The sequence below is a fragment of the Dermacentor andersoni genome, chromosome 11, assembly GCF_023375885.2.
Source record: "Dermacentor andersoni chromosome 11, qqDerAnde1_hic_scaffold, whole genome shotgun sequence".
NCBI classification, from domain to species: domain Eukaryota; kingdom Metazoa; phylum Arthropoda; class Arachnida; order Ixodida; family Ixodidae; genus Dermacentor; species Dermacentor andersoni.
Window position 1 is genome coordinate 36,025,652 of NC_092824.1, and position 15,846 is coordinate 36,041,497.

The 15,846-nt window shown below is 48.0% G+C and overlaps 1 protein-coding gene across 1 annotated transcript in view; it reads right to left on the bottom strand.

Annotated features, from left to right (window-relative positions):
- Nucleotides 1-2,122: 2,122 nt before the first annotated feature.
- Nucleotides 2,123-15,846, bottom strand: part of LOC126518157 (solute carrier organic anion transporter family member 4A1-like) — a 67,059-nt gene continuing 53,335 nt past the window's right edge. Inside the window, exon 8 of the mRNA XM_072285179.1 lies at nucleotides 2,123-2,319. Within this exon, the coding sequence (XP_072141280.1) occupies nucleotides 2,123-2,319 (197 nt within the window). The remainder of the gene's footprint in view (nucleotides 2,320-15,846) is intronic.

Below are 15,846 nucleotides of genomic sequence, written 5' to 3' on the forward strand. Positions count from 1 at the left end.
CACCGCTCCCCCCCCCCCCCCCCTGTCTTGAAGGCTATGTATAGAGCACGAAGCCTCCTGCAAAAAATTACTAGACGCCACTCTCGCAGCGCAATCGTTCGGCTGCCACAGATGTGGTGAACTTACATGGATTTGTCTAACCTAACCTTCCTCGAGTTTTACCGAGCAATTTTTGTTGGGAACTGTGCTACCGGCAGTTTCGCATGCGCCTTAGCATCAGTGACCCTACGGCTCCAAGGAAATGTGGATCCCGTGCATGGTCAGCCTGCTATGCAAAAAAGTAGTACGTGTTTTCAAGGCGGCTCGCACAAGACCTTTCTACATTTTCAAATGCTACGTTCCTACAACATCCCCTAAAAGTTACTCAGAAGTCGACGACGATTGCCCAACCAAACTCCCGGCCCTAACAGCTGAATGGTTTTACTGCGTCGGAGGATTAGGTCTGCGATAGCTATAATTGAAGTGCAAGAAATGTTGATTTTCTGCACCTAAATGTAATGTTACTCCTTTCTGCTAAAATAATGGCTGGTAAAAATGTTTGTTGACGGAAATTGAATGAATTGAATTGAAATTGAATAGAAGTAAAGCGTGCGTTGTATCATGCCGACCAAGGTGATCTAAGTGCGTCTGATGCTACGGTGCGACTTACGCATTACAGACCACGTTTTTTTTTTTTTTTCTCAAATCGCGATAAGTAAGGGGCGTGATCGAGTTAAGCAGAGGTGCGCCTTATAGTTCCAAAACTGCGATATTTGTAATTAGCTGCACATGAAGGCTGCTGAAAATCTGCGGGCGCCTGCTTTGTCTCACTACTGTGGCTCGTCATGCCTTCATTGCCAGCTCTATTTCTGTGAAGAAGAAAAAAACGAATATTTCAAATGTGCCTGCAAGCAAAATGGCAAGGTGGTCTATACTCAATCAATTTGTAAAGCCACAAATAAGTTTGAAGCCAGAAGCAGGAAGTTCAGGGAAATACTTGTACTGTGACCATCCTTCCCATGTTCGCTGAACGGCCAAGCTTGTAGCTCCCGTAGACACTAGCGCCATAGTTCCCTCTACTAATTTTCCTAGGGAAATGTGCGCAATGAAGGGGAAAGTACAGGGACGGAGGCGGGACTTCCATGCACGTGTCACTGCGCCGACTAGTCCGGCAGTTTTAAGCAGTTTAGTGTTGCGGTCACTCGGATTTATACTGATTCAGCGTAGCTCGCTCCTTGGGATGGTACCACATTTTCCGAAACGTGGCAGTGCAAAGCAGAAAATTTAAGTTTAGCGCTCAGTGGTGTTTTGCATTTTTTAACATATGAAATTGGTGCATTCAGAGCCGCGATATTGACGAGCCGGTAATGCATTGCGAAAAGTTTTGCGCTGACGGACACCGACACACAAAGCGTTCCATGTGTACCGTCTGTGTTGACGTCTGTCAACGCAAAAACTTTTCGCAATCATGCAGTGAGGTTAGTAGTGTTCACTGTTCCTCAGCAAGTAGAAAGAAATACTGACATATGCTGCACTTATTGCGCGGCACAATTTAGCACCACATCAGACGACCAAGTGAGCCGAAGGGTGTGCATGAACGTCGCGATGTCCTCTTCCCTGAGATCACGAAGCATACACATCCTGGGTAGCCAAACGGGAACAGAGCCCGTATTCCCCAAAAAATGCCCCTGATAGAACTGTTCATAAGAGAAAATTTCCGCCAGTCCTGATGCTGGGCATATTATTAGAAAAAAAAAACGGCCAGCCAATCAATAATAGCACTTTCAAACTAAAAGCCTTGTGAATTCGGCCCCCGGTTCGTAGAAAATCTTTTTTTATTATTAAATTATTAATGCCAGTTCATGGCTTACCAGTATTTTTCAGTGATTTGCAGGCCCATGAAGTTCAATTCACGTGAGCAACAAGGAGTTGAAAATGCCGTCCCAATGCTGCTTCAGACAAACGCGCACGATATTGGCGATCCTAGACTGAAGACGTAGAACGAAACCTCGAGACTATTTTCAGGAGCGCTGTCGTGCGTGTGCTTCTCCTCCCGTAAATTACCCTTCGTAGCCGCAGGAAAGACGTGCGCGAGTATTAGTGGCCCTCACGCAAGCTGCGCTCGCAGAGGGACCCGCAGCACTCACATCTTCTTCTCAATGTCGATGCCCTCGAAGCGCTGGTTGGGGCAGGCGATGAGCAGCGCGTAGAATACGAACCAGTTCATCACCGAGATGAGTACGCACATGCGTATGATGTTGGAGCAGCTCAGGTTCAGCTTGGAAACTACGTAGCCGCCCGTGAAGCAGCCCAGGCTAGCGCTCGGAATACCGATCATGCCTGCAAACGCCGTGCCAGCGCCCCTGTCAACTGCATTCATAGTTTTTCCCACCCCTAAATTTAGATAACAACTTCGATAACATTTGTAGAACTTAGATGATGCAAGCAAAGAAAACTGAAGCTCTGCGAAACATTTGTCGGCAGCGGAAAGAACAGCCGAAGGCACAGCTTCGACTTCATGACGCTAGAACTGCTGTGTACAGTACGTACCAGTTCTGCTGAAGGCGGAAAAAGGGGACAGGCGGTTCGGTTCTTGTACACACACGTAATAGCGGCGTTCAGCCGTCGAGCGAAAAGATGTCTCATGCTGCTATTGTTTGCCAGCTCGAAGCAATAGCGGCATTCCATAATGGCATCATCAATGCGGGTACAATTCCAAAATATCAAAAGCCTTGCTATGCAGTAAGCTTGTCCTTTCAAGACGTTCCCAATCTTGTATCATTCTCGCCAACCCTGTCTACCTTAAGGCAAAGAACAAGTCTCGTAGTAATATGTGTAAGACATCTTTCTGCGTGTGGCCAGTGCTTTGCATTAATATGTTGGTTCATCGAAATTCTGAAATGGGAACTTGTAGCTGTTCAAGACTTGAGGACCATCTTCGTGGTCCTTACTGCCATATGTTTTCGCCTTTATCATAAGAAGCCAGCAAACCAAGACTATAAGAAAATCATAGGGGAAATTACTTGTACTTCTGATTGAATTAAGGTATAAATAATTAATTAATTATTATTAATTAAGAGGGTGTAGAGGTGCTGGCGTAGGTGTGGCTTAGAGGTGTGGCGTCGATGCTGAGGTGAAGTTAAGTATGTTAACGCATGATGCCCTACGTAGGACAGTAACTAATGTGTTTAATTTTATGGTTTTGTTAAAGTTTATGACAACGTTGTGCTGAGCATGATGGTTTTGTAAATGTGTACGACCATGTGAACAAAACGTGTGTGCCTCTGCTGTTGTCTCTGCCAGTATGGGGGGAAGGACTCCCTCGAGCCATCCTATAATGGCTTTTCCCTTCGCCTCCCATAACATGCATATGTGATAAACCAATAAAGAATCAATAAATCAAAGTAGAACATCCGCCTCCCGTGCAAGAGGACCGTGGTTGGAATCCCGGCACCGCGCAATTTTCCACCGGATAAAAAAAAGAATAAAGATCCGCGTGTTGAGAAAATTGCATAAACAGGCCTGGAGTGCGCCCTGATCCCGGTGACCAGAACCCCTAACGCACTCCCTCACCAGAGCACGATTGGCCACCCTGGTGCAGTACATGGCCACAACCTCCCATATGAATACAATAAAACACCGGCCCGCAGTCCCCAGCAGCTGCGAAGCAACTGACCACGGCAGCGGTCAGACCTGTGACGCAGCAGAGGGTGCTAAGTTTCTCTGGATCCGGACAGGCCGCCATTGGAATCTCAACCTGACAACGTTTAACGCTAGAACGTTATGTAGTGATGCGAGTCTAGCAGTGCTATTGGAGGAATTAGAGGGCAGTAAATGGGATATAATAGGGCTCAGTGAAGTTATGAGGACAAAAGAAGCATATACAATGCTAAAAAGGGGGTACGTCCTGTGCTACCGGGCTTAGCTGACAGACGAGAACTAGGAGTCGGCTTCCTGATTAATTAGAATATAGCTGGTGACATACAGGAATTCTATAGCATTAACGAGATGGTGGCAGGTCTTGTCGTCAAACTTAATAAGAGGTACAAATTGAAGTTCGTACAGGTCTACGCCCCTACATCTAGTCATGATGACCAGGAGGTCGAAAGCTTCTATGAAGACCTAGAATCGGCGATGGGTAAAGTCAAAACAATATACACTATACTGATGGGCGAATTCAATGCCAAGGTAGGCAAGACGCAGGCTGGAGACAAGGCAGTGGGGGAATATGGCATAGGCACTAGGAATAACAGGGGAGACTTATTCGTAGACTTTGCAGAACAGAATAATATGCGGATAATGAATACCTACTTCCGCAAGCGGGATAGCCGAAAGTGGACGTGTAGGAGCCCGAATGGCGAAACTAGAAATGAAATAGACTTCATCCTCTGCCCTAACCTTGGCATCATACAAGATGTGCACGAGCTCGCCGAGGTACGCTGCAGTGACAATAGGATGGTAAGAACCCGAATTAGCCTAGACTTGAGGAGGGAACGGAAGAAACTGGTACATTGGAAGCCGATCAATGAGTTAGCAGTAAGAGGGAAAATATAGGAATTCCGTATCAAGCTACAGAACAGGTGTTCGGCTTTAACTCAGGAAGACGACCTTAGTGCTGAAGCAATGAACGACAACCTTATGGGCATCATTAAAGACTGTGCAATAGAAGTCAGTGGTAACTCCGTTAGACAGGATACAAGTAAGCTATCACAGCAGACGAAAGATCTGATCAAGAAACGCCAATGTATGAAAGCCTCTAACCCTACAGCAAGAATAGAACTGGCAGAACTTTCCAAGTTAATCAACAAGCGTAAGACAGCTGACATAAGGAAGTATAATATGGATAGAATTGAACATAGTCTGAGGAACGGAGGAAGCCTAAAAGCAGTAAAGAAACTAGGAATTGGCAAGAATCAGATGTATGCGCTAAGAGACAAAGCCGGCAACATCATTACTAATATGGATGAGATAGCTCAAGTGGCAGAGATTTATACAGTACCAGTGGCACCCATGACGATAATGGAAGAGAGAATAGTCTAGAGGAATTTGAAACCCCACAAGTAACGCCGGAAGAAGTAAAGAAAGCCTTGGGAGCAATGCAAAGAGGGAAGGCAGCTGGGGACGATCAGGTAACAGCAGATTTGTTGAAGGATGGTGGGCAGATTGTTCTAGAAAAACTGACCACCCTTTCCACGCAATGCCTGATGACTTCGACCGTACCGGAATCTTGGAAGAATGCTAACATAATCCTAATCCATAAGAAAGGGGACGCCAATGACTTGAAAAATTATAGACCGATCAGCTTATTGTCCGTTGCCTACAAAGTATTTACTAAGGTAATAGCAAACAAAATCAGGAACACCTTTGACTTCTGTCAACCAAAGGACCAGGCAGGATTCCGTAAAGGCAGCTCAACAATAGACCATATTCACACTATCAATCAGGTGATAGAGAAATGTGCGGAATACAACCAACCCTTATATATAGCTTTCAATGATTACGAGAAATTGTTTGATTCAGTCGAAATCTCAGCAGTCATGGAGGCATTACGGAATCAGGGTGTAGACGAGCCGTATTTAAAAATACTGAAAGATATCTATAGCGGCTCCACAGCCACCATAGTCCTCCAAAAAGAAAGGAACAAAATCCCAATAAAGAAAGGCGTCAGGCAGGGAGATACGATCTCTCAAATGTTATTCACAGCGTGTTTACAGGAGGTATTCAGAGACCTGGATTGGGGAGAATTGGGGATAAGAGTTAATGGAGAATACCTTAGTAACTTGCGATTCGCTGATGATATTGCCTTGCTTAGTAACTCAGGGGACCAATTGCAATGCATGCTCACTGACTTGGAGAGGTAAAGCAGAAGAGTGGGTCTAAAAATTAATCTGCGGAAAATTAAAGTAATGTTTAACAGCCTCGGAACAGAACAGCAGTTTACGATAGGTAGCGAGGCACTGGAAGTGGTAAGGCAATACATCTACTTAGGGCAGGTAGTGACCGCGGATCCGGATCATGAGACTGAAATAATCAGAAGAATAAGAATGGGCTGGGGTGCGTTTGGCAGGTATTCTCAGATCATGAACAGCAGGTTGCCATTATCCCTCAAGAGAAAAGTGTATAACAGCTGTGTCTTACCAGCACTGACGTACGGGGCAGAAACCTGGAGGCTTACGAAAAGGGTTCTACTTAAGTTGAGGACGACGCAACGAGCTATGGAAAGAAGAATGATAGGTGTAACGTCAAGGGATAAGAAAAGAGCACATTGGGTGAGGGAACAAACTCGAGTGAATGACATCTTAGTTGAAATCAAGAAAAAGAAATGGGCATGGGCAGGACATGTAATGAGGAGGGAAGATAACCGATGGTCATTAAGGGTTACGGACTGGATTCCAAGGGACGGGAAGCGTATCAGGGGGCGGAAGAAGGTGAGGTGGGCGGATGAGATTAAGAAGTTTGCAGGGAAGGCATGGCCACGATTAGTACATGACCAGGGTAGTTGGAGAAGTATGGGAGAGGCTTTTGCCATGCAGTGGGCGTAACCAGGCTGATAATGATGGTGATGATAAATTATTGGAATTGAAAGTGAATGAAAAAACAACTGACTTTATATGGGGCGCAAACCCACGTCTTCACAGTACGTGTACGATGCGCTTACCAATTGAGCTACCGCGGCGCAACTTTCCCATCCACTTTCTAAGGTATTTATGTGTATCTACTAAAAATAAACCTGGGAGTGTTAGCCAGCGCCACACCTCACGGCTTTGAAGGCGGATGTGAAGCATGGTATTTTGTCGTAGGCGTCACGTGTACGTGATCTTTTTGGATGAAGGCAAGTGGTTAATAATTACATGCTATCTGAAGGCAAGAATGCCTCCGGATTCGATGCCTCGCTATGTATTGAACGAGAAGAAAGGAAACTGAAGGCCCGATTTTTATTAGTCATATCATAAGAAGCCAACAAACAGACATTAAGGACAGCATAGGGGAAATTACGTGTACTCTAATCCTGACAAAGGACAGGACAAGAGAGCAGCAAGCAGCGTTGGTAGCATATAAGCCGGAGTAGCCCCTGGCGACCTCGAGCTCGCGCCTCCGACGACTGGCGGTGAGGCGGCAGCGCCGGGCATTCTTCTTCACTACAATCACCCCTCCCCCAATCGGAAAAGGAACCATCCTTGGAACTCATGGTTAACATATTATGAGTGGGTCGTGATACGGCTTAAGGCCCTGTACGTGGACGGTTTCGCGACCATGACAGCGTTGGCCCGCAGATGGCGGGACAGGCTCGACGATATAGTTCACAGGCGATGTCTGCGCTCGGACACGGTAGGGACCTTGATATCTAGGGACAAGCTTGAAGGAGAGGCCAGCAGGGACAGCTCGAACCCAAAGCCATACAAGGGAGTCTGGAAGAAAGTGACAAGGCGTGTGGTCATGATCACGTCGAAAATTTTTGAGCCAATGATCAACGGTTGTGGCGGAGCGGGCGGGCGAACTGACGGCATTCCTCGGCGTGGCGGGAAGCTCGAGATGGGTCGGCATTCAGATGAGTCGCGTCGGTGCGGAATAATGGTGTCTTGTGTGGTAGAAGGTTCGAGGCCATACAAGAAAAAGTATGGGGAAACCTGTGGTCGCCTGTGCCATAGCGTTGCAGGCGTACATCATGACCACCAAAATAATGTGTCATTCAATGTGATCAGAGACGATGTACTTGAGGAACCTGTCGCCAAAAGTCTGGTTAAATCTTACCGTGAAACCATTATATTGAGGATGGTAGGCGCTGGTGGTGCGATGAACGATGTGACATTCAGCAAGGAGCGCGTTTACGACTTCGGAGAGGAAGACGCCCTCTATCGCTCAAAAGTTCGCGAGGCGCGCCGTGACGGAGAATGAAGTTTCGCAGAAGGAAGGATGCCATATTACGGGTTGTGACAGCAGGCTGAGCGGCTGTTTCTGCGTATCGTGTCAGATTATCGATGGCAACGACTGTGCAGCGGTTTCCGCAAGCCATGTTCAGAAGTGGTCCGTACACATTAATGCCTGTGCGGTCGAAGGGCCTGGCAGGGCACGGAATTGGCTGGAGTGGACAAGAGACATGCTGAACAGGAACCATGCGGCGTTGGAACTGAGGGTACGTTCGAATGTATTTGTATACGATGGTGAGCGCGCCATGCGAGTAAAACCTGGAGCGAAGTTGGGCGTACGTTTTCAAGACACACGCATGCGCAGTCTGTGGGTCAGCGTGATAGGCAGAACATATTTCACCACGAAGATGTCGGTGTATGACCAGCAGCCACTTGCGGCCATCAGACAGATAGCTCCAGCGATAGAGAATGTCATACCCCATCTCGAAGCGAGAAGCTTGACGGCGAAAAGCTCGGTAAGATGGAATAAGAGTCGATTAGTCTCTGTTGAATTAATCTCTGTTTTGGTGAGGGTGGGGCTTGCGTATGCAATGGCGTACTCGTCGAAGCCAGGCTTGCACTGCGCAAGCACAACGCCGAGTCTAACACCGCTGGTGTCGGTTTGTACTTCGATGGGAATTGTGACGCAGTATCGGCGGCGAGGTTAGTGGATGACGCCACTCTTGGAAGGCATTGTCACTGGCGGACGACCAGGCGTAATTGTGCGAGACGCTCCGTGGAAGCTAATTCAAGAGACCGTTGATGGAAGCAAAGTTCTGAATGCAGCGACGAAAGTAAGAACAGAGGAAGCTGCGAAGTTCTTTTACGGAGAAAGGTTTGGAAATATCAGCAACTGCATGAGACTTGGCGGCGTCGGGAAGGATACCATCTTCACATACCGCATGGCCAAGGATGGTGAGCTGACTGGTGCCAAATCGGCATTACTTCAGGTTGCGCTGAAGGCTGGCATCAGTTAGGCACTGCAATACTTTTAGCCAACAGAGATCTATGAAAATCTCGAGTGGAAGAGTAACCGCATCATCGAAGCAGCACAGGCACGATTCCCACTTGAGACCACGGAAAAGCTTGTACCTCAGACACTCCAATGTCGCGGGGGCGCTGCAAAGCCCGAAGGGCATGACGCGAAATCCGTAAAGGACACCTGGCATGACAAAGGTCGTTTTAGATGTGAAACTTGGCGCCATGGTGACTTGTCAATCGTCGCTGCGTAAGTCGATAGACTAGAACAACTCTGCGCCTTAAAGGCAGTCAAAGGCATCGCCAATTCTCCGGCAAATTGTAAACATCTTTGCGAGCGATTTTGTTAAGTCGACGTTAAGATCCATCAGACTTCTTAACAAGAACTGGGGCTGAGCAGGGGCTATTCGAAAGCTGGATGACGCCGCGCTTAAGGATATCGGCTTCTTCGTCATCGATAACACCGCGCTGTGTCGCGGACACACGGTATGGTCTTTGTCGCAGTGGTACATTGGCACCCGTGTCGATGCGGTAACAAATTGATGACATGCGGCCCAGGGAAACAGGCCGCCAGTGAAAAGAACAACGGGCATTGTAGCTGGGCGCATAGGGAAACAGTCAATGGGTTGGCGATGGAGCTATTTAGAACATCGTTTGAAGTCGGCTGTTGCGCGGGCTTCCAGGTCACTCCGGTGGACTCTTGAGTGGTGATGGAACCATTTGGCATCTCAATAACGGCAGCGACATACTGAAGGTGGCCAACGCATTCCCCACTAAGCAAAGTCAGGGGACATGACAATTTGTTGAGTACGAGCAGTCTGTTGACAGACTTCTGACAGTCTGACAGCAGTCACAGACTTCTCAAAGAGCCAAAGGCAGCGGGGAGCATTTGCGATGAAGGAAACTGGCAGATGGCGTGAAAATGGCATTTGTATCAGCAACAATGTTGCATGACACCACGGTAAATTGGCAGAGGAATGCGGTGCAATTACAACGTCTTCTGCAACAAATACTTTAGCTTCCCGAGGCGTCAAGAAACGGGACGTCTCAAAGCGTTTGAAATTACACTTCAGCACGAGAAAAGTCGATGACGGCCTTATTAGTGGAAAATCCCAGCCAAAAATAACATCATGACATTAAGAGCTGTTAGGATCTCGGCGCTGACGCCCGTTGTTGCAATCGGACCGCTGGCACGAGTTGTTGCAACTGGGTCGCAAGCCCCAAGGGTAGCGTTGGCCTGGCGGCCTGGGGCACAACTGGAAGCATCCGAAGGTCCCGGCAAAGCATGAGTCGACTGGTAACAGAACAACTGGTTTATTCTAACATCGCAAAAGAGCGGGCGGTCAGGTCGACCGAAGTGGAGAGACGGGAGAGCACGTAACTCAACGGAAGAAATCGGAGCCTCTGTCCCGGCGTCCGGGGGCAGCTGCTTTTATAGTCTCGGAGTCGAGGGCAAGAGGGAACGCCTGATAGAGGCCCACGTGACGCGCGGCACGGACAAGCTGAGAGACACGTTGGGACGAGTGTAGTGACGCATCCGCCGGCCCGGCGCCGGACAGACCTCCTCGCTTCACACTTGGGGAGCTCCTCTCGCCGGCTGCCGCGCTTTGACAAGCGTGGGCACACACACACACACGCACACACGAAGACACGTGGCACTGAAACACGCCTGGACGCGCTTGGCGGGGAGGCTTTGCGGCAGCTCCGAACGGGCCAAAATGTCCGCCGTTTTGAACGAAGCCCCGGCGTCCATTGCATCCGCGCCGGCTATACCGCGCGTCGTAGGCGAAACGTAACAGAGCTTAGCGCTAAAAATTCGACGATGTAGAGGAGGCCTTTGATCACAATGCGAGCAGTGCATGCAGCCGCCGGCGTGATGCGGTCTGTGCTGGCAGTACGAAGTGACACTTCGAACGACAAAAAGCTTAGCTAGTTGGTAAGGATTCATAATGCAAAGAAGAGCTAAAGCGTGCAGACACAGACACTCTTGTGTCCGTGTCTGCACGCCTTAACATTTCTGTGCATTACGAAGTGACACGTCTGACACTGGCGTCGTAGCCTTTCTGAGCAAAGGGCAAAGTTTGACACTAAGACCTGAAACCTCGGCGCCAGTGCCGATGAGGGTGAGTGCAGCGACACCGTCCACATATACATCAATCACATTAGTCGAAGAAGGGAGAATCCTTGGACTTTTCGTGGGTGACGCAGTTCCTGCCTAAGGAATTGCGGCGATTAGTTTTCCCTTTCCGGCATAGAAGGACGGCGATGCAAGGGTGAAAGCGAGCGGCGTTGAGGCGATGGCGAACGGCGATCAGCAAGAGGGCGGTGGTCCGCGTATCAAGATCCCTGGCCGGGGTACCGAGATGCCGAGGACAACGGGTACAGTGAAACATATGGATCGTAGTCGAAGCTACAGCGCTAGGATGTCGCGCTACGGCGGCAGAATCATGCAATATGGTCACACGCAAAATGTAGTGGCTCGTTGTAAGGAGTACGCCACTGATGTGTGGGTACGTTGGGGAAACGGAGTGAGTGGCACGGCTGATGGAAATGGCGCACGTGGCTGAGGTGGTGGCAATGCGATAGCTTCGGCATAGCTGAGAGGTTCATTCACCTCGGTATAGGCAACGGGAGGCGGCACTGATGGAGTCTCGCGGACAGAAGGCAGAGCTGCACAAACTTGCTGCTGTATGACTTGGCGAAGGTTGGCAGGAAAAGGCGAGGATGGTTTCACGGTTTGGGACAGCAGCGAAAACTGACGAGCGACCTCAGCACGGACGAACGTCTTTAGATGGCAAAGCAAGCAGTAAATTTACACGCTCGAGAGGGTGTTATCGGACACAGCTGGGTGACGCTTGAGAAGATGCTGTCTGCAGAGCTCGTCGAAACTCTGGCAAAGCTCAATGGTCTCAGAAACGGCGCCAGGGTCTTTTTGACAGCAGCATATGAAAGGTATCGTCAGAAAAGCTTTTCATGATGTGACGTACCTTGAATGCCTCCGCCTTTGTCGCGTTGACACACCGGCAGAAATCGACGATGTCCTCCATATAGCTGGCGAACATTTCGGCAGTTTGCTGGGGTCAGCTTAGTAGGCGTTGTTGAATACGAAGCTTGCGCACGCCAGGGCGGCTGAAAACTTCCGCGATGCTGGTAGACCACGTGCGGAGATCGGCGTCGTAGTTTTTAAGCAACAGCTGGGCGACGCCCAATAAATGGAAGATCGCGTTGTTGAGCATTTGGGGATCGTCCCATTGGTTGGTGGTGCTCGCTGTTTCACACAGTGCCAGCCAACCCTCAACGAGTTTCTAATTGGTGCCGCTGGATATGTCAAGATCCCGCTGACGCTGGGCAACGGCACATAAGATGGCGGGTGAAACTGGTGGGGGTGTCTGGCTGGCGTCGTCAGGCACGAGGGACGGCAGAGTTCGATTGCGTAATTGCAGGGTGGGGAAAACCGCATAACTCTACCAAAACCCAATGCGAACAAAGTACAGGACAAGCGAGCAGCAGGCAGCGTTGGCAGCGTCACAATAAGAGCAGTCCCGGCAATCTCGAGCTCGCGCCTCCCGGGCGACTGGCGATGTGGCTGTATCGCCCGGCATTCCTCTTCACTGCAGTACTTATTATTTGAAGTAAAGAAATTACAAATTAGTGGAAATGAAAGTGGATGAAAAAACAAATGGCGGCAGGTGGGCCACGAACCCAGATCTTCGCATTACGCGTGCGATGCTCTTACCAAGTGAACTACCGCGGCGTCGTTTTACCCTACACTTTTTGGGGTATTCACGTTTATCTACTAGAACTAAACCTGCGATTGTTAGTCAGCGCCACACCTCACGACCTCGACGGCGGCTGTGGAACATCCATTTTTGTTGTAGGTGTCACGTGCATGTGATCTTTTTGGGTGAAGCCAACTGGTTAATAAACCCACAGATGCTGCCTGAAGGCATCAGTGCACCCGGATACGAGGGCTCGCTATGCAATGCGAGGCCTCGATGTCATGGGACGAAACTTTATGAAAGAAAAAAAATATCGTATACATGAGGGTAGAGCGAAGCTACTAAGAAAAACCATACATATTTCTCAGAACGAAAGCTTTGAAGTTGCAGAAAAATTTGTCCTGGTCCGTGGTTGGACTCCGGAACAAACGCCTTTCCGGAGCCGTCGCTCTAAGATCCGAGTTAACTGAGAGTCTAGGAAGTTTCAGAGTGAGGGTGAAATAATCGACTGCTGAAAGCACACGAACACTTGAAACAAAGGCGTTGGTCTTGGGTTCGACATCCATCCAGGACGAATTTTCCCTCAGCAAAGGAAAGTAAAACTTCATTAATATTTGCTTTGAGCTGGGGCCGGGAATACACTGAATAAAGTGGACGTTGTTTAATAAGCAGTCTAGAAAAGCACAACCTGGCCGTGCATAATAAGTGTGACGGCAATTTGCCAGACCATTGTGAAATATGTAGTTGTCAGGCGCTGCTAAGCAAGACAGTATTCTTTAGAAGGAGAGGGGTCAGACTGGGAGGGGTACATTAGAACAGCTGTGTGTTCGTAATGTTTGTAAACATGCATAGAAATCACTACAGCACTGGCACACAGAGACAAGAGGAATATGGTGTAATAGGGCTGTAATTCTTTCCACGCAAAAAAAAAAAAATATGCATGCGTGCTAGCACGCCTCGTAAGTTTCTGTGTGACAAGAAAAATAACGTTTCATTATGATTCGGTATCCGTGCTTCTGCTTTCAGAGTTCATATATAGTTTTGGTTTTCCATACGGAAGCGTATATTATTCCTGTAGGTTATGAATGACTAGATCAAGTTACGATGAGCAAAACGAGAACGAAGTGAAAGCAGGAGCCATCGTTTCGACAAGTGGACTTGCCTTCTTCAAGGTGTTTCAAGTACCCTTGTCGAAACGTTGGCTCCGGCTTTCAACATGTTCCCGTTTTGCTCATTCTCTTGAATTTCCATCAAACCACCTTCCCCCTGTTTTCCCTAAATCAAGTTATGAAACTTATAAAGTCATGGCGTGTGTCTTGTTTGTTGTTGTTACAAGTATTTTCTTTTAATATGCGGCATTCCTTATAGTAATTGTATTTCTGATAACCTTTTCGTTTTTGAAGTGGTTCTCTCGTCTTGTGTAGCGCTGGCATTAGATACTCAAATACTTAAGTCTATAGCGGCACCGTGGCACATATAGCTCCTGCATTTTGATGCCAATGTGTATTTCAAAAGCACGAGAGACAAACTGTAACGTTATACCTGGTCTTTGTGTCTGGGGATAAAAACAAAGAAGAGAGTTCCATTTGGTAGTCGGGGGCCGTGGATTACTCTGAGCAGAGATGAAAGTGCATATCTGGAAAATGTTAGTTTGCGCGTGCTTCGATTTCTACTCGTCTTGTCGCTACAGTACCATGCTCTTCGGAAATAAATTAAGTTGGTAGTTAGCGCACGACCTGTCGTCTTTTCCGTGTGAATCCAGCGCTGTGACCTCAATCGTTCCAGGTACAGAGTTCGGGCTTGCGAACACGGCAGGCACTCGCTGCCCGTTGAATTTCTCAAAAACCAAGTGAAACGCGGGAAGTGAATAACAGCCAATCGGACCAAGTTGAGTTTCTTCTGAGAGGTTTTCAAAATTTACCGAAGGTTTTCTTTTGGGCAAAGTCACTTCTATTGCTGTAATTGCACGACTTGGAAACGAATCGAATCAGTCGTAATTGAATTTATCTGTGTGCACGGCGTCGGGAAACACACTATCGGCGCTGTTCACAAGTATACCACTCCGAAACTGGAACGAGCGCTGTTTGCTCTCGCTTCTAAAAATCTTGCGCGCAAATCAACTGACAACTCCACTACCTGAATGAAAACACAGTATCTTCCGCTTGCACGGCTAAACTAAAGCACGCTATGAAAACGATATGCCGCCTCGTGGCATAACTTTTGCCACGATCAACTTCAGACGTCCCGAGGCAGTTATCATTCCTGCTACCGTGTCTGCAGAGAAAAGTACTTTAGCAAGAATAATCCTGCGTTTTAGAGCACTAGTAACACAGATTCTAGGGCCGGTAGTTAGAAACGAAGCAAACCAAATGAATCTTAAAAATTAAAGTACATCACTATAGCTTATCAAAGTTCCTGCCTAAACAAAGCACGTTCAGTGATTTGAAACGCCAGCAAGATATTGAAATCAATGTTCTGCTTCTCGGGAAAAAAGAAGACCCGAGTGAAGAGTTTCGAGCAAAGCGGTGTACCGCCAGCAGTCGCCACCTTTTCTCAAGGCGAAGTTTCTTATCCAAGTCGCACTCCGATGTGCGTCGTCTGCTTCTTTAATGAAAATATGAAATCACACATTGCTGTCATTCCACCGCGATGACACGCACAATGGTACGCAACAAATCTTTCGACATCCACATTTTCTTTTTTTTTCATTTTTCGACTCGCGCACGGCGGCATCACGGTGATTTGAGAACTACAAGGATTTCAGCGTATTCCATGGTAGGAGGCCCTCTTTTGCTTCAAGCTTCAACCTGGATGAGCTGTTATCGGTGCCGCCGCTAGTGGTCGAGCATTTAGTTGGAGCCGCCAGACAGTGGGCGACAAAACAGAATGAAGTTAATTTACAAAGATAAGGGGGAGAAATATGAATTCACTCGTATAGACCGTTGACCATTACATCGGTCCTATACAGGCTAGCAATGCAGTCAATCATATTAAAGCTGCAAGCACGGGCAGAGAATAATGGCATTCTGGGAGCACTTCAGAATGGCTTCACAATAGGTGGGCGTTTAAATGGGAACTTATTTGTTCACACTCAGTGTACTAAAATATCAAAAGTAGAAAGCAGACTGTTATATGTGACGTTTTTAGACATTACGGGAGCCTATGACAACGTAGACCGCAACATTTTGTGGCATATTCTGGAAGGGGATGGCTTAGGTCACGATTGCCTTCAGCTTTTGAAAGAGATTTACCTAGAAAATACC